General features: G+C 40.5%; 1 protein-coding gene across 3 annotated transcripts in view; it reads left to right on the top strand.

The window, feature by feature from the left end:
- Positions 1–21,671, top strand: part of ANXA7 (annexin A7) — a 48,504-nt gene that overhangs the window by 13,634 nt on the left and 13,199 nt on the right. For 2 of the 3 annotated variants that reach the window (XR_008998940.1, XM_036928698.2), the window contains exons 2-6: positions 3,009–3,063; positions 4,799–5,003; positions 5,595–5,696; positions 6,269–6,333; positions 6,758–6,823. Coding sequence is in view for 2 of the 3 variants with exons in the window: in XM_036928698.2 (XP_036784593.2) it covers positions 3,010–3,063; positions 4,799–5,003; positions 5,595–5,696; positions 6,269–6,333; positions 6,758–6,823 (492 nt within the window). In the remaining variant the exon portion in view is untranslated. The remainder of the gene's footprint in view (positions 1–3,008; positions 3,064–4,798; positions 5,004–5,594; positions 5,697–6,268; positions 6,334–6,757; positions 6,824–21,671) is intronic. The other variant, XM_036928699.2, reaches the window with a different exon arrangement.

Raw genomic sequence — 21,671 nt, 5'->3', positions numbered from 1 at the left:
TCCCAGCCTCCAGAAGTGTGAGCAATAAATTTTTGTTGCTTAGAAGCTGTCCAGTTTATGATATTTTATTATAGCAGCCTGTATAGACTAAGATACCCAGGGAGAAAAAAGTAATTTTTAATTATTTTTAGTAATCATGTTATTAGTAACAATAGAGGTATTTACATTAATTTCATTAATTTCCGATGGCTGCTCTAACAGAATAACACAAACTTGATGGCTTAAAACAATAAATTTATTCTTTCATAGTTCTGGAGGCCAGAAGTACAAAATCAGTGTTACTGGGCTGAAACCAAGGTGTTGGCAGAGTTGTACTCTTGGGAAGGCTCTATGTGAGAATCTGTGCCTTTCCTCTTCTAGTTTCTGGTGGCTACCAGCATTCTCCAATATCTGCCTCCATGGCAACATTGCCTTCTTTTCTTCTAAATCTTCCCCTCTCTCCCTTTTATAAGGATACATATGATTGCTTTGGGGGCCTACCTGGATAATTTAAAATAATTTCTCAGCTTAAGATCCATAACTTAATCACATCATTTTTGCAAGCTAAGGTAATATGCACAGGTTCTAGGGATTAGGATGTGGGTATCTATCGGAAGGCCATTGTTCAGACTCCTGCAGTGTTATTATTCTGAAACTGATAAATACAGTAGGTATAAAAAAGTAATTGTATTAATGTCCTTAAGAACTAAGAATTTCAGTGTAAGGGAAAATACATGTAAATATGAAATCATATCAGTTCAATAAAACTGTAATACTAATTTTGAATTGGAAATGTCAATATGAATATGTTTTCTTTAAAAAAGAAAATAGTATTACTGGCTTTGTCCCACATTGAAAAGGCCTGGAAACGATCAACTAATAGCAGTGAGCCCTCTAGTACCCAGGTTGTAGTTTCTAATAATCCATCATTTTCCAATAACAGTGACCAGGGCTCTTTGGAGAATAGACTGATTCCAGGCCTGGGGCAAAACAAGTACAGATGATTCTGGAATACCTTGTCATGTTAAATGGCAGGGAAATTATTCAAGATGGCTGAGATTGTATCAAAATAACTCATCAAAAAATAAAAGGAGGTGGGAGAAATTGAGCATTAATAATAATAACTGCAATGGATTGAAATATATCAAATGTATTTAAGTTCTTGAATTCATGTTGATACTTCAAAAAAATTCATTAGTCATCTTGTATGCTGTGGAAGCTACTAATTTTAAAAACTGATAAATGAAGAGAACAAAAACATTGTCTCTTTCCTATAGTTGTAGACTGTACTTCAAGAAAATCATATAGTTGATTAGGGGAAGTTTCTCAAAAAGAATTCCAGACATTAAATGAGGAAAGAATGATAGAATTAGATTAGGCATTTATCATCAGCCACAAAGAAAGAGAAACAGCTGATCATTATGTGTTTCCTAGTGGAAGTACACAAAACACCTGTTGAATATTCTTGCCTAAAAATTAACCTGAGTCTGGTCAAGCATCTAGAGATGACTACTGATTTATAGGAAATAACTGTTTAAAAATGTTAATGGAGAATCAGCTAGCAAAATACAGATTCTGGAGGATTTCAGAACAAGCTGCCAGGTTTAACAAATAAACTACAAAGAAAAAAAATGAGAGAGGGAAGGCTAATAGACTAAAAGAGACTTAAAAGACACATAAACCTGTAGGAATGTATAGACCTGTTTGTATACTGATTTGAACCACCAAACTCTAAAAAATTCTTTGAGACAGTTGAGGAAATTTGAACACTGGGTATTTGATGATAGGAAACTGTTAAATTTTTAAGGCATGGTATTTGTAAACAGCTATGGCTTAAGAGAGTCCTTGTCTTTTTATAGATAATGTATTGAAGTAGTTATGAGTGAAAGGATATGATGTCTGGGGATTTGCTTTAAGATGATCTAGGAAAGGGTGGTGGCTGGGGTACAAATGAAATAAGGCTAACCATGTACTTGATAATTGTTAAAACTGGACATGAAGATTACATGGATCTTCATTATATTTGGTTGAACCACAGGAAATTTTTTTGTATGTCATAAACAATTGGATTTCAGTAATGCCATGTAGTTCAATCTAATACTATTTTACTTTTAAATGTTTGAAATTTTCTATAATAAATAAACAAGTCCAAAATAAAACAGCAAAAATATTTAAAATATAATTGGAAATTTTAACACTGACATGTTGTTATGGTTATTTTTTTAAAACAACTGTTAATTTTTAAAAATTATGTTTTTAGAGCTGTAAATTGAAGTATATATAGGTTAAAATGATAGAATGTCTGAGATTAGCTTTAGAATAATCCAGTGGAGTGGTGGTGAGTATAGAAAAAACAAGATAAGCTGTAAATTGGCATTTATTGCCTCTGGGTGATGAGTCCATGGGGTTTCTTATACTATTACCCTGACTTTTGAGAAAGTTTGAAATTTTCCATAATCAAAAGTTTATAAAAAGCAAGCAAGTCAGGGTTTAATCCAGTATGTGTGATTGCAGAATGTTCACTTTTAAGCATTATGCCTTTCCCATAATGTGGTTATATCACCATACAAGGGGATTATTGTGGCACCTGGAAAGCATCTATTTTAATATTTTTATATTCATTTTAATGTTATCTTCTCTTTGTGGTAAGAAGCTATTGCATGTTTTCCATTTATGGAAGTGATATAAGCAAACTTTTAAAATGGGTTTAAGTGAAAAATTAATTGACTTAAAGAAAACTATTCCATAAATAATAGTACTGGTATTATTCAGACAAGACAAAATTTTATGGCATGAGGAAAATGAAGTTGGAACATTTACTACGCTATGCTGACTGCCTTGGTACCAATGGTAAAATGGTGAAATGAAGAAGCATTTTATATGCTTTGCTTATACTCATAATACCCACATTTGAATGCCTGACAGACTCTTTTGAAAGAATGTGTATTTTGCATAAAATCCTATGACAATATGCATCTTCAAAGGCTTTAATTAGAAATTACAGAGGACATTTTTTATTGTTGTTACAGAATGTCATACCCAGGCTATCCCCCGACAGGCTATCCACCTTTCCCTGGATATCCTGTAAGTATTGCCACTTAGAATGCTTAAATAGCTCATGTCCTTGGAACAGGTGTTGTATAGGACTAGCTCATGACAGATCTTACAGATATGCTGGAGCAGGGATCATAAACTGAAATGCCCAGAGATACTGAGTAGAATAAGTGAGCCAAGGCAGGTGTTGTGGGGGAACTAAAGAGGGCACTTGCTTCACCTATGGAAAGGCAGCAGCTACTCAGGCTTTAGCCCAGTGTGGTATGCAGGGAAGCAGACCCAGTGTTGCTAGATATTCCATTTCTTCAAGTAAAACTAAGAAATCTGGATTTTATTTGAAATTTAGATTTTTTTAAATTGGGAAATTAGTTTTTTTAAATGTTAAGTGCTGTATGAGCCAATAAAACATGCATGTAAGCTAAACCCATCCCATGAGTCACTGGTTTTTAACATTTGTGTTAGAAGATTTAAAACAGTTAAGAAGGGCTTGACTCCAAGATAAGAAATTGCAGTGGATTAGAGGGCCCTGGATTTGTAGTTCTGAGACTTTTAATATTTGGAGTACATTTTATAAATGGCTACCAAGTTCTGCCTTGTTGATGTTTATCGTACTCTGAAGACCAGGCTCAACAGGCATGACTGAGAATTATGCATTTCAGTTTTTTACTCATAAGTATGCCGGGTTTCTTTCTAATTCTTGAAGAAAAGAAAGAAGTGCCTATATGGATTAATGATAACATGTGTATCCTTATGTAAGGTGAGTATATAGCTCTCCTGAATTTATCATAGGAGAGATGAGAATTATCAATATGTTCTCAGGTCCCTATGTACTAAACTGCTCTGGCAACCATTTCAGTCAATGTAAGCTAAATGCTGAAACAGACAACCCCAAGATGCTAATGACTTAACACAATTAAAACTTGTTTCTTGCTTACTTTGATCTCCTGAAAGTCAGTGGCTGGGATAGCAGGCAGGAGGGGCAGGGCAGGGTGCTGAGGAGGTTGTAGTCTTTCAGATTCCCAGGCTCCTTCCGTTCACTGGCTTTATCCATCGTCTTGTATCTTGGATTCTTCCACTGGATCCTCTGCTCTGGCTGGCAGATGAAGTTGAAAAGAGAGTGTAGAGGACTGGACAAGAAGTTTTGAGGGGCCAGTATGGAAGTGGTGTACATTACTTCTGTTCACATTCATTCACCAGTATTCAGTTATATGGTCCTATTTAACTGTATGGGGGACTGAGGAAAAATGCACTGTAGCTTTTTAGCCAAGGGAGAAAGTTAATGACCACGTAACAATCTCTTCCACGCTTGACATTGTCTAGTCTGAACTAAAGTCTGGAATGTCACACCTTAGGTGTGACACCTTTTTATTTCAATTATGCAACAGGTCCAGATATGTTGTAAGAGAATGAATTCCTCTCTTTAGGGTAGAGAGGAGGCTCTTCCTCATATTTCCAGGTGCTAGGAAAATGAAGGCACTAATGAGCTTTATTAGTTGTTCCTGAAGGCTTGATGTTTGGACAGAGCCTGGTTCTTTAGAGAAAACAGAGAAACAGACCTTTCTTCTCAGACACAGGTAGAATTAAGTGTAATTGTCCTGACAAACTAGGATACTGAAAGACCAGTGTAAGACATCAAGACTTCTAATTTGACTTTTAGAATGTAAAAGAACAAGTCAGACTTTAACAGTTATGTCTGTTTCTTTTTTTTTAGATGAGCATATTTCTGTATGATCCCATTCATTTCAAAATTGTTTTCGTTTTTCAGGCTACAGGTCAAGAGTCATCTTTTCCCCCTGTGGGTCAGTATCCTTATCCTAGTGGCTTTCCTCCAATGGGAGGAGGTGCCTACCCATCAGCACCAAGTAGTGGCTATCCAGGGGCTGGAGGCTACTCTACCCCTGCAGGTTATCCAGCCCCTGGAGGCTATCTTGGTGCCCCACAGCCAGGAGGAGCACCATCCTATCCCGGAGGTGAGTTATGGGTCATGGAATTGGTGAAGATTTGGGATCACTTTAACACTTTTTCATTCTTTCCTTTATCTTCTTCATCCCTGCTTGTTTTATATGGGTCAGAGTTTCTCTTAGCCTTCTCTCTGCCTTGGATAGTAAGAACCTAGCTGGCAGGATATAAGGGTAAAGGTTCCCAGGAAACATAAAAACTGGGAGCAGTCTCAAAAATTCTGTTGTGAAAGGAATTAGAATAAATCTCATGGTAATAAAGGGCCAGTATTTAAGAGTTTGCTTGATTATTTGTAATCATAAGAACTGATTAAGGTATTTTAATTAGCATAATTATGACTGATAGAACAGCTTTGCCCAAAGGTAAAAAAACTTAGCACTCTTGTGTTGTCAGTTAGTAAGGCAGATGGATGAAGTAAAATTTTTTTACTTTATTTTTTAATTGGGAAGGAATTGGTGAGAAGTTGAATTTATACCAAAAGGGACTGCTGTTACAGCATTAATAAACTTTTTTCGCTGTTAATAGTAGGTATTTTTCTATAGTTTTCTCTTTTGAAAACTGTTCATTATAGTTTTATTTGTTCTTTTTTCTTGTCCCTCCAGGCCAAGGATTTGGAGCCCCACCAGGTGGAGCAGGTTTTTCTGGCTATCCACAGCCACCCTCACAGTCTTATGGTGGTGGTCCAGGACAGGTCCCACTACCTGGTAGGTACCAGCTGTTCAGAAAAAAACAATAGCATGATATTTTGAATTTTTCAGTTGCCATTGAGAGAACTTACTTTATGTTTGGGATAGTCTTTAGTAATTTCTACTAAGTACTTCTATAAATAATTTAAATATATGGTTTAATGAAATGTGTTAATTTAATGGAAAGCTTAATCAGTAAGATGGAAATGAGGACTCACTTTTTCAATTAAAAAAAATCTGTGCCAACGCAAAAAAACAAAACCTTCAGGAACTTCTTTGCTCTTTCCTATACCACAAATGAAGCAACCCCCAGAACTATGTCCTGACATACTTTCCGGATGGAATCAGAATTTAGTCCAGTTCAAGTGTGTTTAAAAAAAATGTATTATTTGTTAGGAAATTATGTAGGACAAGGAATATTTTTAAAGGTTTTTATAACCAAAGTTTCAATAAATCATAATATTAAAAAATTATCTTAATGAATAATATAGTGTGAATATTCTCATATGTTTTCATATTCATTATAATCAGCATTGTTTTGAAAAGTTAAATCATATAAGACCTGTTTGCTATATTTTTTTAACATGTAGGTGGCTTTCCTGGAGGACAGATGCCTTCTCAGTATCCTGGAGGACAAGCTCCTTACCCTAGTCAGGTATTTTTGCTTCTACCTTCTAAAGTTAGTCTGGGTAACTGAATAATGCCAAAGAAGGTCACCGCTCCTTTGTGGGCATCAGAGGTTTCCTCGAAGCAGAGGACATAGTCTGTAACAGTCACTTAAGACTTCAGCCTTTGCTTCTGATAGACTCCATGCTCTCTTCTGTCCATCTGCTTTAAGTAGTGTCCTGATGACTTTGATAAGACAAGTATAGGTCTCTTCTCAGGGTGATGATACTCATAATTTTTCATAGAGATTCATGGGAACTCTTGGGATTGTTTTTAGTTGTTTTTCGTTTTCCCTCACAGGTAGTTAGAACTATGAACTTGGGTGACTGGGTGATTAGTATTTCTGGTAGTATTTTGTGAAGTGTGATTTTGTTTTCCATTTTACCTTTATAACTTTCCACTCTTCTTTTCAGATCAATACAGAATCCTTTCCTTCCTATCCTGTTTTCTCCCCTGTTTCTTTGGATTATAGCAATGAAGTGAGTAAGGTTTTCTAATGTTCACTAATCACTAGGTCCCCTATATGTGCATTCATTTGTTTCTGATTCTTGTGTATTTATCTCTTACTGCTTCCTTGATGGCTCACCAATATCTGTTGTATCTTTATGTCCCTGTAATTCTTGGCAGGGCTTGAAGCATAGTAGCCAATTAATGTCTGTTGAATTGATTTCTGAATAGCCCTGAAAGGTCTCCCATATGTCAAATCATGGCCCCGTCTCTGTGTAGCTCCTTATTTAATATTAAGTTTCATTTGTTAATTGCCGTTTTAATCCTCTTGTATCCCTTGCCAAGCTACTAGGAACAAAGTAGTATACTTTTTTGTAACTCCAGGGGAAAAATATGTTCCTGGCCAGGGGCAAATAACCTTTGAAGCCGAAATCAGTCAAAGGGAGAAATAAAGTGGGAGGAACCCATTTATTGCTTACAAGCAGCCATCCACTCCTGTCCACCCATGTCTTTCATGACCTGGCTATAAAAAGGGACCCCAACCAACTTCACTGGTCCAGATATGCCCTCGCTCTCCCTTGTAATCACCTATTGATAAGAAGATGGACTACTTCTCTCCACCCCTTGGAAACTCCTGTTGATATGGAGATGCACTAAGACCAGGTGAGAGATTCTGGAAACATTGCAGTTTTACCCATAGGCCCCCCTCCAGAGATCTTGCCTCACAATCTGCTTGCTCCCCATCTTCTGCAATGGCCCCAATGAGAAAACTGGAGCACTGTAACCAGGTTAATAACATACAATAACAACAGCAATAAATCATCATAATCCTCAAGCCAGGGGATTCAGCTAGGTTCAAAGTCCTGTGCAGATTAAGTCCATAGCTTGCCCATTCCATAGGTGCTGGTAGCTGAACAGGAGGGAGTTCAGAGCAATCACGTGGCAGCTGCAGCCAGGGGGTGGGTCCAGGCAACAGAGACTGTAGAAGAAAATCACCTTAAGGGCGATGAGATACATGTTTTAATGACACCAGGATAGGCAAATCTTGTCCATTAGGTAGAATGCATGCAAGAGAGTGGTCCTGTGATAGGACACTGGCAGGAATGGGATCTCGTCCTTGTCTAGTATACCAGACCTTCACCCCCCTCCCTGAGGGAGTTACAGATGGGTCAGTGTATAGGACTATGGGAGGTACATATACTGGCCATAAACATAAAACAAAACTTCCCAGTAAGATGCTCTTACCTCCTGGACGTTTTGGGTACACTACTGTGATCTTTGGAAGCCATTCTGCTCTTACTCCAGGAACATATAGGAGGCCAGCTTCCAGGCCTTGTCCCCAAGGTGCCAGAAGGGCCAGCCGTCACTGGTCCATGTGTCAAAATGTCCAGGGCCACATCCACACAGAGTCTCCAGGGCTTAGTGCAGTTGGGGCTGGCAGCAGGATGTTGCTCTGATGAAGCCATATCCTGGCTTCAATAACTCCTGTTTGGTTTGCACATACAGTTGTATAGGAGGGCAGCAAGGTGTGTTAGGATATCCACAGGGCTCAAGGCTCTTTTTTGGGGCTTCTCATTCAAATGCTGTAGCACTATCCATAAGTGAACTGACCAGCCCCATAGACTATTGGTGTCTGACTTCAGGCCAGATTTTAACAAACCTTTGTACCTCTCTATCATTCCTGCCCCAGTAGGGTTATATGGTACATGAAACTTCCACTTTAATCCTAACTGCCACATCCGTTCTTATAACGCATGTCCAGTAAAGTGTGTGCCTTGATTGCTCTCAATCACCTGCAGCCAGCCACAGGCTGCAAAGAGATGCTCTAGGCCCCTTTTGCTTGATTGGTGACCTGCACAATGTGCAGGAAAAGCAACCAACAGGTCAGTAGCTGTGTCCACAGAAGTCATGGCATACCAATATCCTTCTGATATGGGCAGTGGCCCAATATAGTCTATCTGTCACCTGACAAGGGATATCAGCACCTTTACTATTGTCCCATGTTGCTGTAGGACTCAGTGTAAGTCCCTCCTAGAGCACATAAGGCACTCCTCCAAGGTTCTGCTGACCTCTTCAAAGGTCAATGACAAACCCCACAGATGGGCTACAGCCCACATTGTCTTTTGCCCTGTGTGCAGCAAGTGCTAATATACCCATTGAGCTACATCAGAGGCAGGATTTCCTTCTAGCCAACCTACCTGGGCCAGTGTGTCCGCTTCATCATTCTCTGGGGATGCCAAAGGCAAATGGCCAGTCACATGATATACAGTAACTGTCTGAGTCTGCCTAGAGGCCCCTAGGTCTTGCTACATCTCTTGCCCCCAAAGGGGCCAGTGACCAACCATCCAGTTGGCATGGTACCATATCAACAGCCACAGGGTCAAGGTCCAGTAGACAGCCCAGCTGTCAGTGCAGACAACTATAGGGGAGGGCTCCTGGGTTATCACTGTCTGCAACTCAGCCCACTGACTGCTCTTCCCCTCTCTGTCCTGCATCCATATTGTCTCAGACTTAGGATGGAAAGTCACAGCCCTCCATTTTGGGGGCTGCCAATGACTGGAGCCTTCTGTATACCAAGCATCTTCAGGTATAGGGGCTTTTCCCTCCTGATAAGAACTCTCGGGTACCAATGGCTCAAAAGCAATTTCTTCCTGCTTTCCACTGGTGTATTAGTGCTGGAGTTCTCCACTTAAGGGGCTAGTAGAGAGGGCACTACAGTGCTGTAAATATGCGCCCCATTTGACCAGTGTAGGTGTCTGTGCCATGCCGCTCCATGGCCTTTGGGTCCAGTCTCACACATCCTGTGATGGGGTACGTGGTTATTACCTTGGTTGGAGCTGTTCCACTGATGGGCTCCGTAGCCAGCAAGGTATGGTACTCGGCAGTCAGTTGCTTCTCTATCAAGCTGTACCAGACCTCTGCTCCTTTCCACAGTTGTGACCAGATCCAATAGGTTAGTGGGTCCATTCAAGCTGCTGCCAAAGGCCCTGTCCCTAACCATCTTCAGTCACATGAACATCTGGCCAACAGTGTCTTGATAAGTCCATTACATTCAAGGCCTATATGGCCTTGATTGGTTGCTTAACAGCAGTAAAAGCAGCTGCATGTGTTTCATCCCAGTCCCACCTGATGTCCTTTCATACCAACCAGTATAAGGGTCTCAGGATTTGTGCCAAGTGCAGGATAAACACTCTGCAGTAGCCCAAAAGACCCCAAAACCCTGGTAATACTGCCACAGTGACAGAGGAAGGAAAAGCCTGGACCTTGTCTATGACTGCTTCTGGGATAACTTCAGTTTTACCCGACCATACAACCCCCAAGAATTTTCCTGATAAACCAGGTCACTGAACTTAAGTGCTGTTTTCAGCCCATCCTTTCTCCTGTAAATGTTGCAGCAGTCTAGGAATTGCCCCTTCTAAATCTGCAAGAGAATCAGACATGAGCATAATAACATCAGTGTAGTGATACAGCTGCACTTTTTGCGATTTCTTCCGTGTGGCCAAGTTCTGGGCTACAAGTCTGTGACAAATAGTGGGACTGTGGAGGTATCCCTGTGGAAGGACAGTGAATGTCCACTGCCGGCCTTCCCATGTGAAGGCAAACTGTTCCTGACTTTCCTTTGCTATGTCAGTAGAGAAGAAAGCATTAGCAAAGTCCACAACATAATGATACATCCCTAGTTCATGACTGAGGGTGTCCATAAGGGCTGCTATAGACGTGACAGCAGCATGCAGAGGGGGTGTGTACATGGATTCCCTGTAATCCATGGTCATACACCAGGAGTGTCTGGCTTTTTCAATGGCCACACTAGGGAATTAAAAGGACTATGAGTGGGCTTTATGATGCCCACCTCCAACTCCTGTAAAGGTTCTCAATTTCCTTGTGTCCCCCAGGCAATTTATACTGCTTAGTATTTGTCACATGCCAAGGTACAGGCAGAGCTACAGGTGGGTGCTTAGCATGTCCCCTCAGAACTGCCTTTACCACACAGACCCTCCGTCTGAACTTACCTGCAGTGGTCTGTAACAACAGGCCCTGCAGGATATCCCCCCTCAAAATATATTCAGGGATGGGAGAAATGTACACAATATACTCCTTTGGGGGTAAACACCCTATCCACAATGGGATTTGGGATTTCTTGGCTCTAATTGCCTTACCCCCATAGCCATCTATCACAGCAGGGGTCCCAGGAAAATGCTCAGGGTTGCCGTAAATCAGAGAACGTTCAGCATCTGTGTCTACCAGCACCAGGACACATAGTACATTCATGGGGGACCAATGAATTGCTAATTCTAAATGTGGCTCCAATCCCTACCACGTCCCCCAAGATGGGGGTCTTGACCCCCCACTCAGACTGCAATGCCGAGTCATCGTCCTGTTGGGGCGAGGGCCCAGACGGAGCCTGAGTACTGTCCCCCAGGAAGTCTTGCAGGGACATAGGCTGGACATGGGGCTTTGCCTCCAGCTCCCATGTCCTGGACCTCAGTGGCTGGAACTGCTGCTCTGGCTTTAATTGGTGCCACCATTCTAACAAGATCCTACTGGACTGCCCATCAATTTTTTCTTTCACTACCCCTGCCTTCATCAAATCAACCCACATCTAGGTCCTCAACACCTTCACAGGGCCCTTTGCACCTCTCCTTTTTGTCATAGCCCATACTTCCTTTTGTGCTCTTACTGTGTCAATCTCCCCCAGATTTGCTAAAGTACAAGTAACCTCACTTATGGGTTACCTTAAGTGGGGGGCAAGAATAGTCACTAGGTATCCAAACAAAGATGGGGAGCTGTATGGAGCACCAGATTTCTTATTCCTACAGTGAACCACCTCTCATTGGGGCCCTGGGGGTCCATATTGTAGGTGATATTTTTCATGCGCAGCTCCCATAACACGTGCTGAAACGCTGCATACATTTTCCAGCTAGTGGGTAAGTATGGTAAGTCACCCTGTTAGGCCAAACTGCCCTGATGGCTGCTGTTAGCCAATCCAGAAGCACCTGATTTCCTGAGATGTGACGGGCACTTTGCAACCACTGCTGGGGAGAAGGGTGAGTCGTCAGAGAAGCCAGTCTTCACATTTCAGAACCCAACATAGCAATGTTTTCCACCCTCACATCCCGAAGACACAAAAGCCATGTAGGCAGAAGTTCTGACGGCTTCTGCTGAAACCAGATGATCATGTCCACCAGCTCATTCTGTGTATAATGGCAGAGCATGGAGTGCTCCACAACCTGGGGAGCATGCAGTTTTTGTGGTTTTATTTTCTTAATTACAGCCGGGTGGGCCTTTAATTCAGGAGAGGTTGGTGCCTCTGGCGGTGGCCTTGGTAACAGTGGCCATCGTCCCCGGCTCCCTCACAGCCTCCTGCAATGCGGATTCTCCTGCTGCTTCCTCCCTTGTGCTAAGGTGTCTTCTAGGAGTGCGACCTGACTTCTCAATAGCTGTCTGTCTTTCTTAAGGGCATTCCATAGGTCATTGTCCAGCTCCTCTGAGTGATGCTGAAGTGTGTCTCTCCTTGATTTCCCTTTCCACTATCTCAAGAAACAAACATCCCAGAATCCCAGCTGCTACACAGCCACTCAGGGTCTCTAAGCAGTCTTCTATCTCATGTAGGGCTACTTCCACAGCTTTTAGTGTCTCCACCCTTCTTGGGGATGGCCCACCCATCTAGGAAATGCTTTACCCTGGACCAATTCCCCACTAGGGGCTTCCCAGTGGAAGCCCCTTGGGTAGGGGGCTTGTGGGTGGAGCTGCACCCTTCACCGCTGCTGGAGGTAAGGGTGAGTCATCACTCCCCACCACAGCATCCACTGGGGCCTCCCCACCACCCACAGGGCATTTCTGAGTATCTTCCCACCATCTCTAGGGGCAGCCCACCCATGCATCACACCCACGAAAACAAGATTTCAGGTTCAGAGGTCCTGCTGACTACCTCCAGGTGTAATGTGGGGGAATAATATGTTCCCAGCCCAGGGCAAATAACCTTTTGAAACTGAAATCAGTCAAAGGGAGAAATAAAGTGGGAGAAACAGGTGTATTACCTAAAAGCAGTCATCCACTTCTCACCCATGTCTCCTGCAACCTGGCCACAAAAAGGGACCCCACCCAACCTCTCTGGTCCAGATATGCCCTTGTTCTCCCTTGTAATCACCTATTGATATGGAAATGAGTACTTCTCTCTACCCCTTGGAAACACCTATTGATATGGAGATGAACTAGGGCTAGAGGACAGATTCTGGAAATACTGAAATTTTACCCACACTTTTATGTTACCTTTATTTTGGTTTTCTCATTTATTTCCATACTGTCTCTTCATAAAGATCTAGCATTTTGAAGCTTTTTTCAGGCCAGAGTGGGAAAGGGATTACAGTATTAGAAGAGAAACACTTTAGCCATTTTCTGGCTTACATTACTGCTTTGAGGAATTTGAGCTCCAGAGAGATAGTCCACACAGCAAGAGAAAGAAAAAACTGAGACTAGATCCTAATCCTAATGATTCCCAGATAAAAGGTGTATGCTGCTTTGCTGACAGAGTAAATGATTTTCTTCCAAAACACAAGGTAAATTCATCTCAGTTCTTTTTTTAAAAATTTTGTTATCATTAATCTACAATTACATGAGGAATATTATGTTTACTAGACTCCCCCCTTCACCAAGTCCCCCCCACAAACCCCATTACAGTCACTGTCCATCAGCATAGTAAGATGCTATAGAATCACTACTTGTCTTCTCTGTGTTGCACAGAACCTCCCCGTGCCTCCCCAGCATTATACATGGTAATCTTAATGCCCCCTTTCTTCCCCCCCTTATCCCTCCTTACCCACCCATCCTCCCCAGTCTCTTTGCCTTTGGTAACTGTTAGTCCATTCTTGGGTTCTGTGATTCTGCTGTTGTTTTGTTCCTTCAGTATTTCCTTTGTTCTTATACTCCACATATGAGTGAAATCCTTTGGTGCTTGTCTTTCTCTGCCTGGCTCATTTCACTGAGCATAATATCCTCTAGCTCCATCCATGTTGTTGCAAATGGTAGGATTTGTTTTCTTCTTATGGCTGAATAATATTCCATTGTGTATATGTACCACATCTTCTTTATCCATTCATCTGCTGATGGACACTTAGGTTGCTTCCACTTCTTGGCTATTGTAAATAGTGCTGCGATAAACACAGGGGTGCATCATCTGTCTTTTTCAAACTGGGCTGCTGTATTCTCAGGGTTAATTCCTAGAAGTGGAATTCCTGGGTCAAATGGTATTTCTATTTCGAGCTTTTTGAGAAACCTCCATACTGCTTTCCACAATGGTTGAACTAATTTACATTCCTGCCAGCAGTGTAGGAGGGTTCCCCTTTCTCCACAACCTCGCCAACATTTGTTGTTTGTCTTTTGGATGGTGGAGACCCTTACTGGTGTGAGGTAATATTTCATTGTGGTTTTAATTTGCATTTCTCTGATGCTTAGTGATGTGGAGCATCTTTTCATGTGTCTGTTGGTCATCTGAATTTCTTCTTTGGGAAGTGTCTATTCAGCTCCTCTGCCCATTTTTTTTTTGAGAGGGCATCTCTCATATTTATTGATCAAATGGTTGTTAACAACAATAAAATTCTGTATAGGGGAGTCAATGCTCAATTCACAATCATTAATCCACCCCCAGCCAAATTCTCGTCAGTCTCCAATCTTCTGAAGCATAACGAACAAGTTCTTCCATGGTGAACAAATTCTTACATAGTGAATAAGTTCTTACATGGTGAAGAGTGCAAGGGCAGTCATCACAGAAACTTTCGGTTTTGATCACGCATTATGAACTATAAACAATCAGGTCAAATATGAATATTCATTTGATTTTTATACTTGATTTATATGTGGATCCCACATTTCTCCCTTTATTATTATTATTATTTTTAATAGAATGCTGAAGTGGTAGGTAGATGCAAGATTAAGGTAGAAAACATAGTTTAGTGTTGTAAGAGTACAAATGTAGATGATCAGGTGTGTGCCTGTAGACTATGTGTTGATCCAAGCTAGACAAGGGCAATAATACATTCACGGATGTAGAAGACTTCTCTCAAAACAGGGTGTGTGAGGTTCTAAGCCTCACCTCTGTTGATCCCCAATTTCTCACCTGATGACCCCCCTGCGACTGTGCCTGTCTTAGGTTGTTCCTCCCTTGAGGAATCTTACCCGTCTCTGGCTAACCAGTCATCTTCCGGGGCCATACAGGGAAATGTAAAGTTGGTAAGTGAGAGAGAAGCCATATTGTTTGAAAAGGTTAGCTTTTTACTTCTTTGCAGATTTCTGCCCTGTGGTTTCTATGCCCAGCATTTGTCTTGAGGTATCTTTACCACTTGGAGGAGTTATGATACTCGATGAATTCGATATGAGGCACGAATTCTATTTAAGGGTTGTAATTAGGAAGGAAGAAGAGAAGCTATAGAGGTAGCAGACGGAAGAAAACATGGGAAGATTGATTATTTTTTTGACATATCTTCTTGTAGAGTAACTTAAGCATGTATAGGCTTTAAACTACTAATTAAATCGCACACACACATTAACATAATAGGAATACAGTTACATAACCAAAGCAGATCTATAATTACCAGCCATCTCCAGTGAAGCCAAGAAAACCAGTTAGGCACCCTAGGCATTTGTGAAAATTTGTCTATGATATAATGGATATTGTCCAACTGAACTTGAACAGTCTGAGAGAAATCAGACAAATTAAAACAACCCATTCCTGGGAACTGTTCACATCCCATATGTTCTTTTAACAGTAGATAGTCTGTAGTTGTAAGATTTTGGAGCGCTACAACTTGCACTTCTCCTAATTCTTGGTTGCGTTCCAACAGTATAGATCCAGTCAAATTTGTTGTTTTACTATATGCACAGGCCAGCTTAGATATCTCCTTCTTCATTCCAATGGCAAGTCCAGGAACCGGTGGGATGAATGCAGCTACAACTGCAGCATCGCCTGGATCTTTGTTGAGGTTTTTTGATGATCATCTTCTGGTATGAGTCTTCCAGAGAGTGCTGATGTTGGAAGTTCTTCTTCATATCGTATCTTAGTTCATTTTCTGGGTAGCCAAATTAGGCTTTGATCCTCTGTATAAACACAAATAGATCCTTTGCCCACACTTTGATATGCCCTTTATACCATTGTGTAGAACTCATTGGAGGTCACCACCCAGGAACTGCTTTTTTTTTTTAAGATAAAGGAATATTATCAGAAAAGTGTACCTCCATAGCCGATAATCTGACACCCTTTAAGTAATCAAAATTAAGGATATTTAAAGCATGCATTAATCGTTGATTTGCAGTTAGTTTTATCCTATCAGGGAGTAATCCCCCTTCTCTCTTTTTTTTTTTGTTACCTTTAATCTACACTTACATGAAGAATATTATGTTTACTAGGCTCTCTCCTATACCAGGTCCCCCCTATAAACCGCTTTACAGTCACTGTCCATCAGCATAGCAAAATGTTGTAGAATCACTACTTGTCTTCTCTGTCTTGTACAGCCCTCCCCTTTCTCCCACCCTGCCCTATGCATGCTAATCTTAATACCCCTCTTCTTCTTCCCCACCCCTTATCCCTACCTACCCACCCATCCTTCCCAGTCCCTTTCCCTTTGGTACCTGTTAGTCCATTCTTGGGTTCTGTGATTTTGCTGGCTTTTTGTTCCTTCAGTTTTTCCTTTGTTCTTATACTCCACAGATGAGTGAAATCATTTGGTATTTCTCTTTCTCCGCTTGGCTTATTTCACTGAGCATAATACCCTCCAGCTCCTTCCATGTTGCTGCAAATGGTTGGATTTGCCCTCTTCTTATGGCTGAGTAGTATTCCATTGTGTATATGTACCACATCTTCTTTATCCATTCATCTACCGATGGACATTTAGGTTGCTTCCAATTCTTGGCTATTGTAAATAGTGCTGCGATAAACATAGGGGTGCATCTGTCTTTCTCAAACTTGATTGCTGCATTCTTAGGGTAAATTCCTCGGAGTGGAATTCCTGGGTCAAACGGTAAGTCTGTTTTGAGCATTTTGATGAACCTCCATACTGCTTTCCACAATGGTTGAACTAATTTACATTCCCACCAGCAGTGTAGGAGGGTTCCCCTTTCTCCACAGCCTCGCCAACATTTGTTGTTGTCTGTCTTTTGGATGACAGCCATCCTTACTGGTGTGAGGTGATACCTCATTGTAGTTTTAATTTGCATTTCTCTGATAATTAGTGATGTGAAGCATCTTTTCATGTGTCTGTTGGCCATCTGTATTTCTTTTTTGGAGAACTGTCTGTTCAGTTCCTCTGCCCATTTTTTAATTGGATTATTTGCTTTTTGTTTGTTGAGGTGTGTGAGCTCTTTATATACTTTGAATGTCAACCCTTTATTGGATCTGTCATTTATGAATATATTCTCCCATACTATTGGATGCCTTCCTGTTCTATTGATGGTGTCCTTTGCTGTACAGAAGCTTTTCAGCTTGATATAGTCCCACTTGTTCATTTTTGCTTTTGTTTCCCTTGCCCAGGGAGATATATTCATGAAGAAGTCACTCATGTTTATGTCCAAGAGATTTTTGCCTATGTTTTTTTCTGAGAGTTTTATGGTTTCATGACTTACATTCAGGTCTTTGATCCATTTCGAATTTGCTTTCATGTATGGGGTTAGACAATGATCCAGTTTCATTCTCTTACATGTAGCTGTCCAGTTTTGCCAACACCAGCTGTTGAAGATGCTGTCATTTCACCATTTATGTCCATGGCTCCTTTATCATATACTAATTGACCATATATGTTTGGATTAATGTCTGGAGTCTCTATTCTGTTCCACTGGTCTGTGAGTCTGTTCTTGTGCCAGTACCAAATTGTCTTGATTACTGTGGCTTTGTAGTAGAGCTTGAAGTTGGGAAGCGAGGTCCCCCCAACTTTATTCTTCCATTTCAGGATTGCTTTGGCTATTCGGGGTCTTTGTTGGTTCTGTATAAATTTTAGAACTATTTGTTCGAGCTCATTGAAGAATGCTGTTGGTAATTTGATAGGGATTGCATTGAATCTATAGTTTGCTTTAGGCAGGATGGCCATTTTGACAATATTAATTCTTCCTAGCCAAGAGCATGGGATGAGTTTCCATTTGTTGGTGTCCTCTTTAATTTCTCTTAAGAGTGTCTTGTACTTCTTGGGGTATAGGTCTTTCACTTCCTTGGTTAGGTTTATTCCTAGGTATTTTATTCTTTTTCATACAATTGTGAATGGAATTGTTTTCCTGCTTTCTTTTTCTGTTAGTTCATTGTTAGTGTATAGGCAAGCCACAGATTTCTGTGTATTAATTTTTTATCCTACAACTTTGCTGAATTCCAATATTAGTTCTAGTAATTTTAGAGTGGTGTGTTTAGGGTTTTTTATGTACGATATCATATCATCTGCAAATAGCGACAGTTTGACTTCTTCTTTACCAATCTGGATTCCTTGTGTTTTTTGTTTTGTCTTAATGCCATGGCTTGGACCTCCAATAGTACATTGAATAACAGTCAGGAGAGTGGGCATCCCTCTCTTGTTCCCAATCTTAGAGGAGAAGCTTTTAGCTTTTCGCTGTTAAGTATGATGTTGGCTGTGGGTTTATCATATATGGCCTTTATTATGTTGAGGTACTTGCCCTCTGTACCCATTTTGTTGAGAGTTTTTATCATGAATGGATTTTGAATTTTGTCAAATGCTTTTTCAGCACCTATGGAGATGATCATGTGGTTTTTGTCCTTCTTTTTGTTGATATGATGGATCATGTTGATGGATTTTCAAATATTGTACCATCCTTGCATCCCTGGGATGAATCCCACTTGATCATGGTATATGATCCTCTACATGTATTTTTGAATTTGGTTTGCTAATATTTTGTTGAGTATTTTTGCATCTGTGTTCATTGGAGATATTGGTCTCTAATTTTTCTTTTTTGGGGGGTCTTTGCCTGGTTTTGGCATTAGAGTGATTCTGGCTTCATAGAATGAGTTTGGAAGTATTCCCTCCTCTTCTATTTTTTGGAAAACTTTAAGGAGAATTGGTATTATGTCTTCTGTATGTGTCTGATAAAATTCAGCGGTTAATCCATCTGGCACGGGGTTTTGTTCTTGGGTAGTTTTTTGATTACCGATTCAATTTTGTTGCTGGTAATTGGTGTGTTTAGATTTTCTGTTTCTTCCTTGGTCAGTCTTGGAAGGTTGTATTTTTCTAGGAAGTTGTCCATTTCTCCTAGGTTTTCCAGCTTGTTAGCATATAGATTTTCATAGTATTCTCTAATAATTCTTCGTATTTCTGTCGGGTCCATCATGACTTTTCCTTTCTCATTTCTAATTCTGTTTATGTATGCAGATTCTCTTTTTCTCTTAATAATTCTGGCTAGGGCGTTATCTATTTTGTTTATTTTCTCAAAGAACCAGCTACTGGTTTCATTGATTTTTTCTATTGTTTTATTCTTCTCAATTTTATTTATTTCTTCTCTGATATTTATTATGTCCCTCCTTCTGCTGACTTTGGGACTCATTTGTTCTGCTTTTTCCAATTCAAATAATTGTGACTTTAGACTATTCATTTGGGATTGTTCTTCCTTCCTTAAATATGCCTGAATTGCTATATATACTTCCCTCTTATAACTGCTTTTGCTGTGTCCCACAGAAGTTGGGGCTTTGTGTTGCTTTTGACATTTGTCTCCATATATTGCTTGATCTCTGTCTTAATTTGGTCGTTGATCCATTGATTATTTAGGAGCATGTTGTTATGCCTCCATGTGTTTGTGAGCCTTTTTGTTTTCTTTGTACAATTTATTTCTAGTTTTATGCCTTTGTGCTCTGAGAAGTTGTTTCATAGAATTTCAATCTTTTTGAATTTACTGAGGCAGTTTTTGTGGCCTAGTACATGGTCTATTCTGGAAAATGTTCCATGTGCACTTGAGAAGAATGTGTATCCTACTGCTTTTGGGTGTAGAGTTCTGTAGAATTCTATTAGGTCCATCTGTTCTAGTGTGTTGTTCAGTGCCTCTGTGTCCTTACTTATTTTCTGTCTGGTGGATCTGTCCTTTTGTAGTGAGTGGTGTGTTGAAGTCTCCTAAAATGAATGCATTGCATTCTATTTCCTCCTTTAATTCTGTTAGTATTTGTTTCACATATGCTGTGTTGGGTGCATATATATAATGGTTATATCCAGTTGATGGACTGACCCCTTCATCATTATGTAATGTCCTTCTTTATCTCTTGTTACTTTTTTTTATTTTGAAGTCTATTTTGTCTGATACTAGTACTGCAACACCTGCTTTTGCTTCCTGTTGTCTGCATGAAATATGTTTTTTCATTCCTTGACTTTTAATCTGTATATGTCTTTGGGTTTGAACTGTGTCTCTTGTAAGCAGCATTTAGATGGGTCTTGCTTTTTTATCCATTCTATTACTCTCTGTCTTTTGATTGGTGCATTCAGTCCATTTACATTTAGGGTGACTTTTGAAAGATATGTACTTATTGCCATTGCAGGCTTTAGATTCGTGGTTACTGAAGGTTCAAGGTTAGCTTCTTTACTATCTGTCTAAGTTAACTCGCTTATTGAGCTATTATAGACACAGTCTTATGATTCTTTATTTCTCTCCCTTCTTATTCCTCTTCCTCCATTCTTTATATGTTAGGTGTTTTATTCTGTGCTCTTTTTTGTTTTCTTTGACTGCTTTTGTGAGTAGTTGATTTTATTTTTTGCCTTTAGTTAGTATTTGGTTGGTCTGCTTTCTTTGCTGTGATTTTATTTTCTCTGGTGACATGTATTTAGCCTTAGGAGTGCTTCCATCGAGAGAAGTCCCTCTAAAATACCCTGTAGAGGTGGTTTGTGGGAAGCAAATTCCCTCAATTTTTGCTTGTCTGGGAATTGTTTAATCTCTCCTTCATATTTAAATGATAATTGTGCTGGATACAGTATCCTTGTTCCAAGGGCCTTCTGTTTCATTGCATTAAATATATCATGCCATTCTGTTCTGGCCTGTAAGGTTTCTGTTGAGAAGTCTGATGATAGCCTGATGGGTTTTCCTTTGTAGGTGACGTTTTTTCTCTCTCTGGCTGCCTTTAATACTCTGTCCTTGTCCTTGGTCTTTGCCATTTTAATTGTTATATGTCTTGCTGTTGTCCTCCTTGGGTCCCTTCTGTTGGGATTTCTGTGGGCTTCCGTTATCTGATGGACTATTTCTTCCCCCAGTTTGGGGAAGTTTTCAGCAATTATTTCTTCAAAGACACTTTCTATCCCTTTTTCTCTCTTCTTCTTCTTCTGATACCCCTATAATGCACATATTGTTCCATTTGTATTAGTCACAGAGTTTTCTTAATATTCTTTCATTCCTGGTGATCCTTTTATCTCTCTCTGCCTCAGCTTCTCTGTGTTCCTGTTCTCTGATTTCTATTTCATTAACAGCCTCTTGCACCTCATCCAGTTTGCTCTTAGGTCCGTCCAGAGATTGTTTTATTTCTGTATTCTCCCTCCCAGCTTTATCCGTTAGCTCTTGCATATTTCTCTGCAGCTCCTTTAGCATGGTTATCACCTTTATTTTGAATTCTTTTTCAGGAAGATTGGTTAAATCTATCTTGCCAGGCTCCTTCTTGGGAGTTGTCTGGGATATTCTTGTCTGGATCAAATTCTTCTGCCCTTTTCATGGCGCTAGAGGTAGTTGTGGGCAGTTGTTGCATGTGTCAGCTGGGAGAACAAAGTCCCTTCTTGCTTGCTGGTCGCCTTCCTCTCCTGGGAGAATGTCGATCCCTAGCGTCTTGTTCTGGGCAGCTGCGCTCCAGTGGGGCCTCTGAGTTTGGCCCGGGCGGCTGTGGAGGAGGCTCTGGGTGGTTGCTGTGGGCATGGCCTCTCTCAGGCTGCTCCC

This window comes from Manis pentadactyla, chromosome 8 (genome assembly GCF_030020395.1).
Source record: "Manis pentadactyla isolate mManPen7 chromosome 8, mManPen7.hap1, whole genome shotgun sequence".
In the NCBI taxonomy this organism is placed as follows: domain Eukaryota; kingdom Metazoa; phylum Chordata; class Mammalia; order Pholidota; family Manidae; genus Manis; species Manis pentadactyla.
The sequence above is the reverse complement of the archived record's forward strand: the minus strand, read 5'-3'. Positions and strand labels throughout refer to the sequence as shown.